This window comes from Leptopilina boulardi, unplaced genomic scaffold (genome assembly GCF_019393585.1).
Source record: "Leptopilina boulardi isolate dan_hultmark-lab unplaced genomic scaffold, ZJU_Lbou_2.1 LbouV2_259, whole genome shotgun sequence".
Classification (NCBI taxonomy): domain Eukaryota; kingdom Metazoa; phylum Arthropoda; class Insecta; order Hymenoptera; family Figitidae; genus Leptopilina; species Leptopilina boulardi.
The window spans coordinates 300,264-318,365 of record NW_026137817.1 but is presented as its reverse complement, the minus strand read 5'-3'; the positions used below and the strand labels follow the sequence as shown (position 1 = coordinate 318,365).

General features: G+C 25.9%; 1 protein-coding gene and 1 long non-coding RNA gene across 6 annotated transcripts in view; one reads left to right on the top strand and one right to left on the bottom strand.

Moving 5' to 3' along the window:
* LOC127280964 (segmentation protein cap'n'collar) overlaps positions 1-18,102 on the bottom strand; it is a 246,783-nt gene that overhangs the window by 47,398 nt on the left and 181,283 nt on the right. For all 4 annotated transcript variants that reach the window (XM_051304398.1, XM_051304397.1, XM_051304399.1 and 1 more), the window contains exons 4-5: positions 16,287-16,603; positions 11,578-11,808 (exon numbers count right to left, since the gene is read on the bottom strand). In XM_051304398.1, the coding sequence (XP_051160355.1) occupies positions 11,578-11,808; positions 16,287-16,603 (548 nt within the window). The remainder of the gene's footprint in view (positions 1-11,577; positions 11,809-16,286; positions 16,604-18,102) is intronic.
* On the top strand, positions 2,556-18,011 carry LOC127280995 (uncharacterized). Of its 2 annotated transcripts, none has more exons than XR_007842913.1 (3): positions 2,556-3,105; positions 7,308-7,483; positions 17,740-18,011. It is a non-coding gene; the product is annotated as an uncharacterized LOC127280995 (long non-coding RNA). The 2 variants fall into 2 exon arrangements; XR_007842914.1 differs by having other exon boundaries at positions 2,559-3,002.

Sequence of the window (18,102 nt, the reverse complement as noted above, 5' to 3'; positions counted from 1 at the left end):
ATTATTATTTGAAATGATATTTAAATTTTTAAATATAATAATAATAATAATATTTAATTAAATGATATTTGTTTTAAATACAGAAATTATTGGTTCAAATACAATTTATTTAATTTAAATAAAAATTATTTGGTGCAAGTAAATATTTATTTTATGATAGTAAAGTAACTGATTATTTGAATCAAATAAAAAATTTTTTCAATGTATAATTAAGCCATGAGTATTTAATCTCACAAATTTCCAAATTATTTATTTATAACTACAATTATTATTATTATTATTATTATTATTATTATTTTATTAAACAAAACAAAAAAAAAATGTTAATAATTTCATTTTCAATCGAAAATATCAAAATTCATCATGCTATAATTTTATATCAACTTTGTAGATCTGATGAGGATGCTGTATATTTGAGAATAAAAAATTATTTAAAATTATTTTACATTTTATTCTTTAAATATGAATCAGTTTCAAAATTAATTAAAATAAACTAATTATGAATTAAATTAATTTTTATATTAGCTAAATTGAAAATGTCAATAAATTTTGTTTTTTAAAATTATTATTTTCGACTGACAATTAGTCACTACTCCTAAAAGTACGAAAAATTTTTCTATTCTTAAATTATTATTATTTTTTTTTTAAATAAAGAACTTGTTTTACTTGCTACATTTAAGTGAGTAGTATAACTAACGATTATTACAGAACTAAACTTGCAACAATAAACCAAGTCATAAAATCCTAATAGATGTAATTATTCGTGGAATATTTTCTCATAATTGAAAACATCTCAACTTCTTATTTTATCATTATTTCACCAGCGCACAAAAATCGTGATTTTTTTCTTTTTAGTATATACAAAAAAAAAAAAAAAAAAAAAAAAAAATACTTGAATAATAAAATTCACATAAAGCAAGTATAAAAGTTTTGCTAATTTTCGGAGCTGTTGATAAAAATCTGCCCGGATTACTTGAGAACTTTTTGTTTTATATTTATTTATTATAAAGTCACACGACTTGAAATTAAAAATAAGAAAACATTTTTTGGAATAAAAAAAAAGTGTACGTATGAACAATAAATGGGTTGTAAAAAAAATTGCACTCTATAAAAGACTTCTTTTTTTTGCAATTAGAGGGAGAGAAAAGTCATGTTTACATTTAATATATATGTGCGCGCACATTATTTCCACATATATATGTATGACGGGTATACAGCCTCAAGGTGTAGTTTCCCAACTATACTCTTTGAATGTACAATATTTTGATGACAATTGTCACTTGTAACTGTGTCTGAAATGATAAGGTCTAAAAAAAAAATTCTTTTTGAGCTTTCACTTTTACGAATCTTGGGAGGAAATAATAATGATAATAATAATAATAATCTAAATGGTAACAGTTTGAAGGAGATGTAAAAAAGATAGCGCAACCTTAAAAAAAAATTGTTTAATCAAATGAATCTCAATCTTTATGAATGTAAACTATTTTATTTATTTACACGAAAAAATTAATTTATAAATTAAAAAAAGTTTAAATTTAATTTTTTTAATATTTTTCATCAAAATTTCTCTCTAAATCTAAATTAGTAAAAATGTTTACTAATTTAAATTAGTGACTCACTTTTTGCTTTAGAATTATAGTTAAATTTTACTAATTCAGAAGCAAAAAGTGAGTCACTAATTCAAATTAGTAAACATTTTTACTAATTCAGATTTAGAGAGTTAAAATAATAATAATAATAATTTATTATTGGAGTTTGATCCTTTAAATATAAAACTCTGAAAAAACTTTCATTGAAATAAAAAATCATTTGATTTCAGTAAATATTTATTATTAGACAACAATTATTTGAATTAAATAAAAAAAATTTTTCCCAGTGTAATATAATGAATGAAAAAAAATTTATTATGTAATTATTATATTATATAAAGTTGAAAGACAGATGTTTCTTAAAGTTATTACATGCATATAAATTATTTATAATACGAAATAATTATTAGTACAATAATATTGTATACTATAAATTTTTAATTTATACAATTATTCAAAAATTTATTATTCTTTATTTTTGGTGTACTAATTAAAAAAAAAAAACCTCAAAAATTAGTTTATATTTGCCAAATTATAAAAGAAATGTTGTCTAATTCCAACAGATTAAAAGAAGAAAATATACATTTTTTTCCCCAGTTTATTTATATAAGAAAAAACAACTTGAAACGTTATATAGTTAATTTTATATTATAAACAGCGAAGTGTAATCAATTCAAATATAATTATAGTTAGTAATTTAGAAACCAGGTTCTTAATAATTGAAAATTACGATGATTCAAATATTGAAAATAAACTTACATAATATAATGTAATTGCTGTATTACAATAAATACACTGAAAAATATTTATTTGATTCAAATATGAGTCAATTACTTGTCTGTACTGTTGACAAATAAATTTTTTATTTTTATAAATAATTTAAGTAAATGATATTTTTCTTTTTTTTAATAAAAATTTTAATTGCTCCAAATTATTTGTACCAGCGAAATTTTTATTCAATTAATTTATGAAATTTGTCATAATTATTTTTGAGCCGAATATCTATATACGAGGATTATACATATAAAAAAAAGAAGAATAAAGGATCATTAAATAGAAAAACATCTGTTTCTGAATTCGTATATTAGTTTGCAATAAGTGTCAGGATAGTTTCCACGTGTATTATAAAGCCAAAGGTGACGATGAGTTAAAAGTAAAATTTCCTCAAGAACTGAAGATGTCTGATCACGCGACGACAAACTATACACCGAATAGAACAAAACGAACATAGCGAGTAATCTCACCGACTGATAATTACAATCAGCGAGTGCTCGTAAAAATATTGTTACATAACGGCAATAGCGGTAGCAGTACAGTATAACAGTGACTACTAAACGGCAGCGGTATAGTGATCTACGCTTCGAAAACTGCGACGGATAATGGTTGTCTATATGATTGCCATGCTCGTATAGAGTTAAGTGCACCTATATAAGGTCCAACACACGTACCTACATATATATATATATATATATATAGATAAACAGTATAGATTCCTCAAACAGAAAATCAAAAAGCGGTAAATTCTATATAACCATGGGATTTAACATACACAGTTTTCCTAAAAGTCTCAAATTGAGACCAAAAATTGCATCAAATGTTTGCAACGTTTTGATGCACATAAGTTATATCAAAAAGAGATTGTTTTGTGTATCATTTTTAGAAATGATGCACGAAACGGTCTCATTTTTTGATGCAAAAAATTTAATCAATTTATATCAATCATGGCCGAATTGAATCGACTCAAAATTAAAGGAATTTTTTTCAGATATTTTGGTAATAGTACAATTGCGGAGACCATTTCACTATTTAATTTGAAAATGAAAATAACAGAAAATCAAAAACAATGTGCAATTCGATAATTAAAAAGTGACAGCTTATAAACATAACCTAAAATGCATGAGAAAAAATTTGTTGATAAAATCAATATAGCCGAGCTTTTTAGAAGGTAGATGGCAGTTTTGCTTTTTATAAAAACGATTCAGAAAAAATTTAAAGAAAGAAAATAGATGAGTGCTGCCATCTACCTTCTAAAAAGCTCGGCTATATTGATTTTATCGACAAATTTTTTCTCATGCATTTTAGGTTATGTTTATAAGCTGTCACTTTTTAATTATCGAATTGCACATTGTCTTTGATTTTCTGTTATTTTCATTTTCAAATTAAATAGTGAAATGGTCTCCGCACAATTGTACTATTACCAAAATATCTGAAAAAAATTCGTTTAATTTTGAGTCGATTCAATTCGGCCATGATTGATATAAATTGATTCAATTTTTTGCATCAAAAAATGATACACAAAACGATCTTTTTTTGATATAACTTATGTGCATCAAAACGTTGCAATAGAAAAAGAGACAACCAAGTTTACTGTGTATCTCTCGCCTAACAATGAAAAAATATTCATTTTTATAGCGTATACCATATTACAAGTTCAGTATTAAATTTAGCGTTAATAGCAAACTTGAAAATTGTTGAAAATGATTCTGATATTGTTCATTTCGAGTTTGTATATAAAAATCTTCTCGGAGAGAAATAGATGGTACGGGGTATACTATCTAGATAGTACCAGATACCATATTTGATCATACATATACGGACAGCAATCTAGATTCTATCAGTTACTATCCAGATTCTACGGAGTAACATCTTGATTGTATTGGGTAACATAACCATACTTTTTGTAACATCTTTGATAGTACCGAGTAGCATAATGATAGTACCGGATAACATCCCGTGTGGAAAAGTCGACTGGGCCCCAATCTGGGCCATGGGTTTCCCAATGTCCAAAGTGGGCAATCCAGACAACGCCCAAACTGGGCGCGTAACGCTGATCCCAAAGATTTCCCAAGGTTGAGAAATCCCAGCTGGGGCCAGATTGAGTTATTCCATTTTTATTTATAATTGTTAATTAATAATTATATAAATAATTTAACAACAAAAGAGTAAATTAAATGAATAAATATAATTTCCTTTTAAATTAAATTTTATTAACGATGACGACTAACAAACAATGTATATAGTAAAAAAAGTAAAAAAAAATATTTATACAATTTAAAAATTAAATAATAGTGTATATGTATTAGATTTTCAAGTTTTGGTACAACTTATAAATTAAAATCTAGAAATAACGCAAACCTATGAAATAAAGAAAACTGCGCACGAGGGGAATCGAACCTACGACCTACGGACTTATAGATTAACGCTCTAATCACTATGCTAACGACGCGTATATCTGCAGACAAGTTTTAATTTCTCAGTATCAAAGATGTGAAAAATATGATTAGGTTAGACAATAAATTAAAATATAATCACTTACTTAATTTCATTTATTTTAATTTAACATTTTTACCTGTAATTAATAAGTACCAAAGTATAGTTGTCGTTGAAGTCAAAATTTTGTTCAATTATTATTAATAAATTGAATAAAAATAGGAAATAAATGATTGAGAATGGGATCAGAGTGGGAAAGCCCAAACTCAAAAAACTACTAAGTTATTATTATTAATTAGCTTAGTTCAATAAATTAAAAACTAAGAACTTGACATACATTTTATTTATTCAGGGAAGGTACCGTAAAACGGGGTTATGTCGCTCATTGCGGGTAAATTCGCTCACCCACTTTTATGCTTTATTTAATAGCTTTAAAATAAAGTTTAATACCTTTATTACCAGGTAAAAATGTTAAATTTGTTAATAGAAATACTAAATTTTAGTTTAAATCAAATTTAAAGCAAAAAAATGGGTGAGCGACTTTATCCGCACTGAGAGAAATAACACCGTTTTACGGTATTATTTAAGCATTAATATAATTAACTAAAGTTTTCAATTTCCTTATTTTTCCTTAAATGTGAATTTTGCCCATATTGGCTTTTGGAAAAATCTCCCAACGGCATATAAATTAAATATAAATATAATTAACTAGTTTTATTATTTCACATTTTTTCTCAAGTTTTTTATCCCAGTTGGGTCCAGGTTGGGTTGATCCAAACTTTTCCCAAGTACAATGAAAAACAAACATTTTTTTCAGCTTTTCACAGTTGCGCTTTTTTGTATATTTCTTCAGCATATTATTTAAATAATAATTTAATTAATTTAATTCTTTTATTTCTTCATTTTTTCAAACTTTGGGAAGCCAAGTTGGGTCCAGATTGGCGCCCAGTCTCACTTTGGGCGACTTTGGGAAGATTTCCACACGGGATCTACTTTTTACCATCTTAAGATCATAAGTTCTTATCATCTATTTCTCTCCGTGTTCGTGGGAATTATTCATGTATTTGTATTTGTATGAAAATATGTAAAATTACCATATTATTCTTTCTAAATCTGAATTAGTAGTTTTCTACTAATGAAAAGGTGCAAATTTGTTTATCAATTGAATTAGTAACAGTTTTGACTAATTTTTAATAAAAAAAAACTACTAATTGCTAGTAGGAAACTACTAATTCATTAGTAAGTCGTATTTTTTACTATTTCAAATTAGTAAGCAGATTTACTCCATAAATTAGTAGTTTTCTACTAGCAATTAATAGTTTTTTTTACTAAAAATTAGTCAAAACTGTTACTAATTCAATTGGTAAACGAATACGCACTCTTTCATTAGTAGAAAACTATACTAATTCAGATTTATTGAATTCAATATAGAGGTTATGTTTACACTTTAGATACAATACTTTTCTATTTTCGGTATTTTTACTGGGGCACAGTACAGCGCCAGTACTACCAGTAGTGGCGCGATATTGGTACCAGTATTGCGCCAGTAGTGAACTCTGGTAATTTTTGGTAGGGTATAGGTATAGGTAATAATTGACATATCGTCAAAAAATTATTTTCTAGTTTGAAAGTGCTAAAAATACCGAAAATGAGTCGCCAGAAAGTAAAACCACACATAAAATTCTGACTCCCATTGAATTAACATGGCCGTCAGAATTTTATGTGTGGTTTTACTTTCCGGCGACTCAAATGTAAAAGTGCACTGTAAAATAAAATGTTTCTTGTAATTTTTCACATCACAGTTTGTATTTATATAAAAATTTGTAAAATTACATTATTCAAAGCAGTTGTTCAACTATGTACTTTGAATGTTGCAGTTTTACAATTTTCTGTAAATTTACCACTTTCAAAGCAGGTAATAATTAATGCAATTATTACCTGCTTTGAAAGTGGTAAATTTACAGAAAATTGTAAAACTGCAACATTCAAAGTACATATAGTTGAACAATTGCTTTGAATAATGTAATTTTACAAAAATCAGTTTCAAGAAGTTTAATTTTTTTTCCATAACTGTTTTTCACGAATTCTCTTTCTTTAAACTTTCAGTTTCAACAAAATCCAAAATTTCCCATTGAAAATCTATAAATATTAACCCTCAATAATCCTTCTAAGCAAACATTCGCGAATAAGATTTCTGCACCGATGATAAATATATATATATACTGATTTATAATTATGTGTCATTAAATACATGATTTATATACTAGTTTCAGATAAAAATTAAAATAGTTTTTTTTTTCTATTTATTTTTAACAAGCAAATGGCGTGTGATTATATATTTTCAATTTAAATTCATGAATGAATTTAAATTTCATGAGAATTATTTTCACACTATGGATTTTTGTGCGCATTAACTATATAAATTGAAATTGTTGATATACTAATTGGCTAATATATAGAACTTAATATAATATATAATATATATAAATTTATTATTACTGTTAACAGAAAATTTGATATGAAATTATCTGATGGATGCTATAAAGAAACTGCTTATTTCTGTCAACGAAAAAGTAATAGAACGCTTCTATATACGTAATGGCCATTTGTCATCTTATAATGCATATGAGAAAACTTTTTGTCACTAATAAAAACTGATTTACAATCCTGCATTTTCAATCGCAGTAAGTAGTAATAGTAGTAACCATATAGACAAAGTTCCTCTTTTAAATCACCTATCAAAAATTTTATTGATGATTGAATCGTAGATTTAGTCAAAATTTTATTTTCCCCATAGATTTATGTATATGGACAATTTAAAATAAATTAACTGTGAAAGAGGAATTGCATTTGTCGAGTTTAAGATTGAGATTCATGAAAGTCATTGAGTAAATTTTCTTTTTACTTTATAAAATAATTTATTTTTATATTTTTGTTTCTTTTCGTGCAAAACTATCATTATTTAAATATTTATTTGCTAATAGTCAAGTATATATAACCGATTATTTAAATCAAATAAATTTTTTTTCAATTCCTTTTGGTTCAAGGAGCCTATACTTTTTCTTAGAAAAAAAAAATGATATATCAGTAATCAGAAAAGTGAGATTATAATAGTAGGTGGAGAGGGATTTTTTTTTTTTCATGAAAAGTTACACATAACATCGACTCGTTACATTAAGACACAGTTACGATGGATAATTGTTGGTTGTGGATCTCTCTTGGAGGATCGGGCGGCTCCTCCATCTAAGTTCTCGTGCGGTCGTTGTTGTAAATAACGAATGTCCCGTTTATGGATCGTAAACGCCGCTCTAACTATGCGGCTTATCCGCCTTTACCGCGAGTCTTATCTCTCTTCGTGTTTCCTACTTCGTATATCACTCGACTTCGTATCACCACCGAACCCCTCATTAGGTCAATTTCGAAAAACCGCGAATGACCCGCACGTGAGAGAGAAAGACCTAGGACAATATAACCATAACCTTCCGGGCAAAAACGTCCCCCTTTTACTTTCACATATATATATATATATGTCATTTAGAAATTTAATTCTCAAAGTGATTTGCCGAGGTAACAACTAACGTGCCTTTAACTCATATTTTTTTAAAACTATATTGATTTTTTTTTGAAAAAGGAATTTTATATATTAAGGCCATGTGAGAAAAAGAGAGTTTTTAAAACTCTTAAGGTCATGTAAATGTAATTATTCTACGCAGGTTTTTTCGTAAAATATTTGATAGATTGAGCTAAAACTTTGTTGAGAACTCAAAAATAGTACAGTCCGACAAAATTTTAGCCTACTTCTGAACTAAGAACCACAGAAGCATTTTAACGTGCTGAATCGGAATCTGATCTCAGAATTGACCCGCATCACGTTAGGTTTTCGAGATATTCTATAACCTAAAAGTGCAGAAAAGACGTTTTCTGGTCATACTTGAGGTTGTGTAACATTAGGATATAATTTCTTTTCAAAAAGGTCGTTACAGCACATCTGAAAGTAATATTTTTACTCTTTAAAATGCATTTTGAAACTTTAAAAAATCTTTATTTGCCTCTAATTTATTGTCATTTGAATTTTTTGAAGCATTATCTGATACACGCGAATATTGAAACATTTACCACTCAAAAAATTCAAATGACGATAACTCAGAGGCAAATAAAGATTTTTTAAACTTTCTAAATACATTTTAAAGGGTAAGGAATAGTACTTTCAGATGCTGTAACGATCTTTTTGAAAAAAAAAATTACATCTTATAATGTTACACGATTTCAAATATGGCCAAAAAAACGTATTTTCTGCAGTTTTAGGTTATAGAATATCTCGAAAACCTGACGCACTGGGTCAATTCTGAGATCAGATTCGGATGCAGCAACTCAAAATATACCTCGAAAAAGTATATTCTGGCTCAGTTTATCAAATATTTTGCGAGAAAACCTGATGCAGAGAATATTTACATGTGACATCACATAAGCTTAAACTTTCTCTGAAGTGGAAAATAATTTAAAGTTAAATTTTTAAGGAATGATAGAGAAGGGTTTAAGGTTATGTGGGAACCTCCAACGTAACCTAGTATGGGAAAATGTGTTTTGATAGTATACGTTTCATTCTAAAATGAGAAAAGATTTTTGTCTAAAATTTTGAGGGATGATAGATTAGGGTACAAAGAATCTCGCTGTTCTCCGAAAAATACATAATTTTGAGTTAAATTATAAAAAAATGATGTTTAAAAAGTGGCATTTTTAAACGAAAATGAAAACAAAGATGACAGCGCATACACAGACGTTGCTTGAGTGTGTCAGTGCTCCAGTAAACAGCGCCAATTCGAGCAAGTGGCCGCTGAATGAACTATGATTAAATACATTATTTTACTATTTATTGCTTTCTTTTTATTATTTTTGCGTTAAGTTATGGTAAATGAGTAGAACAGCGAGATTCCTTGTACCAAACAAAATCATTTCTCCAAAATTTTAACCCAAAATCATTTTTTATTTCAGAGTAAGTTTCAAACTACAAAAAAACGTCCTTTGCCCACATACCCTTAAGAAACATTTCTCTTCCATATACTCATTTTTTTTTTTTTATAATTTAACGCAAAAATAATAAAAATAAAGCGGTAAATAGTAAACTAATATTTTATTGACTTCAACTTCTACAATTAACATTTTTAATGAAAAAATTTTCAAATCAAATAATTTTCAGTGAATTGACCAATATTTTAGAGAAAGTTTAGTTTTCGCAAAACATATATTTTTCCCATATATATACTAGAGTCACGTGGGAATTTCTCACATGGCCTTAAGTGCTCACATGATAGTAAATAAATTTTTCGTTCATTTGAATGTTCAAAACTTGCAAAACAATTGCAAAAGACCTCTTTTTACGATTTAAAAAATAAATTTCAATTTAGATCAAATTTAAAGAGGGTCAAAATAAAACATTGAAAATTTGTTTTCTTTTCACTTTACATTTTTTTGATCTATAACATTCTGTAATATATAATTAATTTATTATAAACTTAAAAAACTTTGTGTTGTTTTTTTTTTTTTTAATATATATGCAGTAAATAAAAATTGTTATTTATCAAAAAGAAAAAAAAACAATGCAGTAGACAATTATTTTCTAATAAGTGGATTTTCATTTAAATCTAATTATATATAATCATGAGAAATTTCCGGTCTCTCAAACATAATCTAGATATGAATTATAAAACTCTTTTAGTCAAATTAGCAAGAACTTTATACTACAAATTATTTTTTCTATTGTTCCTATTATTTTATCATGTTATCATGTTCTATATTAAGTTTCTATTATATTATTATACATTGTTTTTCTAAATCTTACGTTTTATAATATTACGTATATTGTATATATATATATACATATATATATATATTATATACATATTATATACATATTATACATATTATATTATATTATATATATATATTATATATATATATATTATATATTATATATATTATAAATATATATACATATGTATATATATTTCCGTATTACGTGTATTTGTTTGTTTCTTTAATTTAGTAAAATTTTCTCTCAATTTTTTTTTAATTTTTAATATTATATAAGTGTCACTCTGATTTTACAAACTAAGAAAAATTTTCCCTTTTACGATAAAATATTTTCATATAATTTTTTTTTTGTATTTGTTTTTGATTAGTATGTAACAAAAAATTTTGTTTTCGCATGAAAAGTTGGTCAAATTAGTAAAAATTTTTAATTTCTTAATAAAAATTAAAAAAAAAAATACCGTCACAGTTGTACTAAAAAGGGTACTAAATCAAATTACTTAATTTTTTTTTTTTGACAGAAAGCAGAAAAAAATTTGCGAAAGTGAGATAAAAAAATTTGTGGGTATAATTACCCCGGTTGACGGTAACATAATTTTTTTTTCCATTCGGCAAATTTTGATTAGTTAAAGAAATCTATTTCTTTGACTTGTTTTGTTTCATTTAAAATAAATTTTTTTTTTTAAATAAAAACATAGTTTTTAATTCAAAAAAAGTTTCTTCGATTTAAATAATTTTTTTTTTTTTTTTTTTTTTTTGAATCAAAAAAATTTGTGCTATAAAATATAAAAGAAAAAAGTCAAAGAAAACAATTTCTTTAAATTAAGAAAAACTTTTTTCTCGGTATATAATCAAAAAATTTGTTGGAAAAAAAAAATTCTCTTGGTCCAGCAAAAAATGTTTTTGTAAATCTATTGCGGAAAAAAAAGCAGGAAAAAAAAAGATTATAATACTATATAAAAGTACTTACTTGAAATGAGCGATGATGAGGATGATGTGGGTGATGAGAATGGTGAGGGTGATGTGGGTGATGGGGATGATGAAATTGCGGTGTGTGAATCATCTCGTCGTCGGTTTCTTCGTCTTCAACAATTGAACTTTTAACCTTGCCGTTATCTGACAAGGATATTCTTGAATCGCACTTTTCAACGTCACTATCTTCGTCGCCGGACTTGTTCTTATTCACTTCCGACCTATTATCCTGTAACAAAAAAAATTTCAATTTTTTTTATCATTTAAAAATTTCAATATTCAAAATTTGTTATTTTACAAAACAAATTTTACAGGGCCGAATTTTATAAAATAGAATTTTAATACTTAATCGAATTTTTTATTTTAGAATTTTTCTGTGTTAAGGTCATGTGGGCAAAGGTCGTTTGTTTTTTGTGGATTCCAATTTTCTCTGAAATAAATAATGATTTCGGGTTAAAATATTCAAGACTTATGATAAAGGAGGGTGCAAAGCATAAGGCTGTTCTACTCATTTACTATATAACTTAACGTAAAAATAACAAAAAAAAGCAATACATATAGTAAAAAAATGTATTATATCATAGTTCATTCAGCGGCCACTCGCTCGAATTGGCGCTGTTTACTGGAGCACTGACACACTCAAGCAACGTCTGTGTATGCACCGCCATCTTTTTTTGTAATTTTCGTTTAAAAATGTCATTTTTTAAACTTAATTTTTAAATAATTTAACGCAAAATTAAGTTTTTTCAGAAGAACAGCGCGGTGCATTGTATCCAAATCTATCACCCCTCAAAATTTTAGCCTAAAATCTTTTTTCATTTTAGAGAAAGTTGAAATATTGCAAAACATATTTTGTTGCATGTGGGAGAAACCCACGTGAGCTAGTATGGGAAAATGTGTTTTGCAATATTCCAACTTTCTCTAAAATAAAAAAAGATTTTAGGCTAAAATTTTGAGGGTTAATAGATTTGGATACAATGCAACGCGCTGTTCTTCTGAAAAAACTTAATTTTGCGTTAAATTATTTAAAAAATGAAGTTTAAAAAGTGACATTTTTAAACGAAAATTACAAAAAACATGGCGGCGCATACACAGACGTTGCTTGAGTGTGTCAGTGCTCCAGTAAACAGCGCCAATTCAAGCGAGTGACCGCTGAATGAACTATGATACACCCTGAAAAAAGTAATCTCATATTTAGAGGAAAAATCCTCTTCTAATATTCTCTTAATTTTTTCCTCTTAAAACAAAAGTATTCCACTTGAATGTAGAATATTTTTTATTCTTTGGTGACTAATAATAAAACAAAACAATTTTTTTGAGGTTCTCATGTCAAAAACATTGAATTAAAGTTAAATAAATAAACAAATCTATTAATTAATGTAAGTAATTAACTATAAATCATTAATTATATTTAATATTTAATTAAAGATATTTAATTTAGTGCATGATAATAGCTTTTCTTTATCAGTTCATAACTATAATTGTCAAATTATATGCGAGAGGAAAATCCTCTCATGTGAAGACTATTACTTTTGATACAATATATAAGAGGAAAATATGCATCAAATTAAGAGGAATTCGCTAGAATCAAGATTTTTTTTTACTGTGTATTGCTTTTTTTTGTTGTTATTTTTACATTAAGTTATTGTAAATGAGTAGAACAGCCCATGCTTTTGCACCCTCCTTTATCAAGTCCACAGAAAATTAAAAGGCATTAAATTAAGCTGCAACGCTTATTATTTTAATCCAATTTTGCTTATTTTAATACCAAAATGGATTAAAATAAGCAAAATTGGATAAAAATAAGAAGCGTTGCAGCTTATTTTAATACCTTTTAATTTTCTGTGTCTTGAATATTTTAACCCGAAATCATTATTTATTTCAGAGAAAGTTGGAATCCACAAAAAAAAAAACGTTCTTTGCCCACATGGCCTTAAGGAGGATAAAGGCCCTAAACATAATCTCAAAACTGAAAAATGGATTTTAACACAAACAAAAAATTAATTAACAATTTTATTTAAAAATACTTTTAACAACTGAAATAAATTGCTTATTAAAGTTTTGTTTGCGTTAAAAATCATTTTTCACTTTTGAGGTTATATTACGGCCTCCATTCTCTATAACAGAAAATTTTAGCCGAAATTTTATTTACCGATGTAAAGTTTTTATAATTTTGGTGCTAACTTCAAATTGGTGAATTTTTTACGGTATATCTTCTATATTTCAAATTTATTAAAATATTTAATTGGCAATATTTTTTACTTAACATAATTCTTATACGTACTCTCTAAATTTGAATTAGCGAAAATTTCACTGTTTGAATCAGCGAATAAAGTTTTCACTGCAAATCAGCGGTTACAGCTAATAAAATAGCGAAACACGAATCGGCGAACGTCGGTTATTTTCGTCGGAAGATAAATTTATTTTAAAATGGAGTATTCCGCTGAATGAAATAGTTGTTAGTCGCTGATTCGCAGCTGCATACTTATAGCTTTTTCAATCAGCGACTATTCGCTGCCAATCAGCGGATTTTAGCTGATTCAAATTTAGAGAGTAACGCAGCTTAACACAAAAGGGAACTTAGAGTCAAAAAATTTTAGGTGTCTTTCGGATTAAAAATACACAAAGGAATGTAAAACTATATACAAGAGGCCATTTAAACATCAGAAAGAAGAAAGAATGTAAAACTATAATTAAAAACATAACCTAAAATTTTTTGCCTCCATTCCTTTTTCTCCTGAAGAGTCACATTTGAGCTTATATGAAATACCGAGACATGAAAAATTCGAACTAATAATTTTTTTTTCTTAGGAATTATTCATGCTTCTATTTTTTTTTTTTTTTTTGAGAATATAAATTATAGAACCATATAAGAATAATGTTTAACGCACGAGTGGAGATACAAGTTAAATGCATTTAAACAAACAATAGATTAACGGAATCCAGAAAGTTTTGCGTCAAAATTATATTTGTGAGGCAAGAGCGAGTTGAAGAGTTAGTTGGCCTTCATATGTCAGGAAAATTTAGTACCGCTAGTTTAAACGTTATCCTAAGAGAGTAATAAACAATATATTATGGTCACGCTTCAATATCTTGAATATTATTTAATGTTTAGCAAAAGGCAATCCAAAAGTTTTAAAAGTTCTTTTAGAGAATTTTTTCCCATTTCCTGGTCGCAAATGTATATTAATGTTCGTTTCATATAATTTAGAATATACATATATATATATATATAGAGAGAGAAGAGAAACGGTAGCTAAAAGTTGAAGAGTTATAACAAGACTCTAATTGTGACGTGTTGTAAGTTTAAAGATCACGACACTGTGCAAAATGACTGACAACATAAATTTCATCGGCTCATTGTCAGAAAGTACATTGGGATAATAGCCATTTTTCAATTGCTCAAAAAGCATTAAACTTTCGAAAATTATAATAACTCTTTTAATTTATTATTCAATGCAAAATATTTATTTAATAGTGTGGTGCTTTAAATATAGAATCAATTTGGTTTTTAAAATGAATGACTGAGAAAACATTTTGCTTTATATATATATATCATTTTTTTTAGGACGCATGATTTATATGTTCTAAAAATCATTAGTTAGAATTTTCATTTTATGGAATTATATTTCATTTGTAATAATTATTTTCGAACCGAATTTTTATTTGTTCGAATTAGAATTTTGCAGAATTCTCATCAAAATAATTTTCTATATATATTTCATTGCTTAGAATTTTCTTTTAGATGAATTTTCATATAACCGATTTTTCATACTACAGAATTTTATATACTTAACCGAAAAATCATTTAATAGAATTTCTAATTGATAGAATTTTCATTTGTCCGTACAAACAATCGACAGAAGGATTTTGTCGCGATTCTTAAAATCAATCAATCAAAAATTCTCCATAAAATTGTGGTTAGGAACCTCGTAATTTACAAGATTTCTAACCTAAAAATGAAAAAAAATTCTTCTATTTACAATAATGCCAACAATGTAACACATGATTATGTGAGGCATTTCATATGAGAATACGAGGTCATGTCTCGGATTTTTCTCAAAATTCGGTAAATTGTATAGTAATAGAAATCTTGTAAATTACGAGGTTCCTAACCACAATTTTATGGATAATTTTTGATTCGTTGATTTTAAAAATCGCGCCGAAATCTTTCTGTCGATTGTTTGTTCGGCCATTTGCAATTTCGGACAAATAAAAATTCTATATCAATTAGAAATTCTGTTAGAAATAATTTTTCGGTTAAGTAAAAATTCTGTAGTATGAAAAATCGATTATATGAAAATTATATCAAATAATAATTTGAACAAATGAAAATTCATCTGAAAGAATAAAATGAAAATTCTATGCAATGAAATTCTTGCCTATATATAAAAATTCTTTAAAATGACTATTACGTTTAATGAAAATTCGAGCAAATAAACATTCTGACAAATAAAAATTCGAACAAATGACTGAATTTGAAATAAATTTAGGTATTCTTTATTTATCTAATTTAATAAAATAAATAAATTAATTTTTAAATGAAATCGTAAAGTTAGAAATCGAAAATTTTTATATATGCTCAAATTTCTAATTTAGAGATTAATTTTTTGTTAAAATTAAAATAAATTAAAAGAGAAGAACATAAAAATGGAAAAATTTTTAATTTATTTTGAGTCTTAATTTTATATAAAAATGAAAATTTACCTCTCCCGGAACTTCATCGAGACCAACAAGTTGTAATGCTTCCTCGAGATTGAATCCGTCGGGTATGCTTAATGAGTCGTTGTTAAGAAGACCCTCAACACTAGAACCACCTAGGAGCCCACCTCCGAGTAAGTCTGTCGTAAAGTCATTCTCAAGACCAAGAGTGTCATTAAGTCCTAAAGAATCTTCAGAAAGTCCCACTAATTCGTGATTATTGAGTCCCAATGATGGGTCACCCAATAATTGATCACTGACAGAACTATCAACAGAACTGCTCTCGCCTTGACTTTGGTTTGATGAACTAAGAATATATTCCCCTGTAAAAAGAAATTTATGGTATATATAAATTAAACCATTTTTTTTCAAAATTAAACAATAATTTTATTAAATATGTAAATATAGACTTTTTTGGAATGTCCTTAAATTCCTTTAAAAGCGTTATATATGATTATATTATTGCTCGGCGTTAGATTATAGTTTACCTAACAATATATTTTTCTTTTTATAATATATATTAGTATAACGCTGTTATTAAGATCTAATACTTTACAATGTTTTCTTTTTGTTTTTATGATTAATGCAATTTTTATTTTTGTTATTATGTAGATCTTATATTCTTCAATTATTTTTGTTATTTTCGTTTGACACAAATGTATTGCCCTTCAATGGTCTTTTGACTGTGGGCTCGATATTTTGATTCAAATAAAAAAAAATAAAATAAAAAAAAATATATAGCAAATAATTTTTATATTTTTATAATAGTGAAAAATTTTGTTTGGACCAAATATACCATTTTTTTTGTATTAACGAAAATTTATATAACAAAAAAAAAAGTTATTTAAAACAAAATTTTTTTGATTTAAATAAATATTTATTTGATTTAACTATAAAACGTTTGGTTTATTTTAACATATTTTTCGAACAAAGAAAGAATTTCAGACAAATAAACTTTTGGTTGATTCAAACAAATGTTTGGTTAATTGTAATACCTACAGCAACATATTTCGTTGATTTCAACAAAATTTGGTTGTTTCAAAAAAAAATTTTTCCGAGTATATAAGAATAATAATAGTAATCAAATTAAATTTTTTATTTCATTTCTCATACTATAATTATTTGATGTAAATTTTCCACGGATTTTTATTTAATGATCGCAGTTTATTTGACTATTATAAAATAAATATTTCTTTTATATAAAATAATTATTATTTGAAACACAATTGAATGGGTTTTTAAAAATGTTTTTTAAAGTTATTTAAATTATATTTAAATATGTAATAATAATAAAGTAATAATAAATTAATTATAAATTATTTAAATACAAATTTTTAATTTGAATAAGAAATTTTTTTTAGTGACTGTATTAATTAATGATTTTTTAACGTGGTTGACGAATTATTTTTATAATTGAAATTTTATTTTTCTAATTTAAAGTTTGTATATAATTTTATAGGGGTAAATAAATTGCGCTATGAAGAAAATATTCTACATCCGACGGAACCTTTCAATTATGCGCTTAATAAAATATAAAAGCAGAAATATATATCAATCAAATTAATTTATCAGAGTAATTGCTGATAGTCTACGTTAATTTTATGTATTTTTTGTAGCCCTATAATTGTTATATACTGTTAGGCTTTGTTATTTTCAAATAAATAAATAATAATATAGAATATTTTTGTTAATTTAATGCATATATAAAAAAGCCTTAGCAAAAATAAAAATAGCCCCTTTTTATTATAAATATTGTAATAAAAAAAAAAAAAAATAAAAAAAATAATAATAATAATAATTCTGTAATTTTTAAATTGTATTA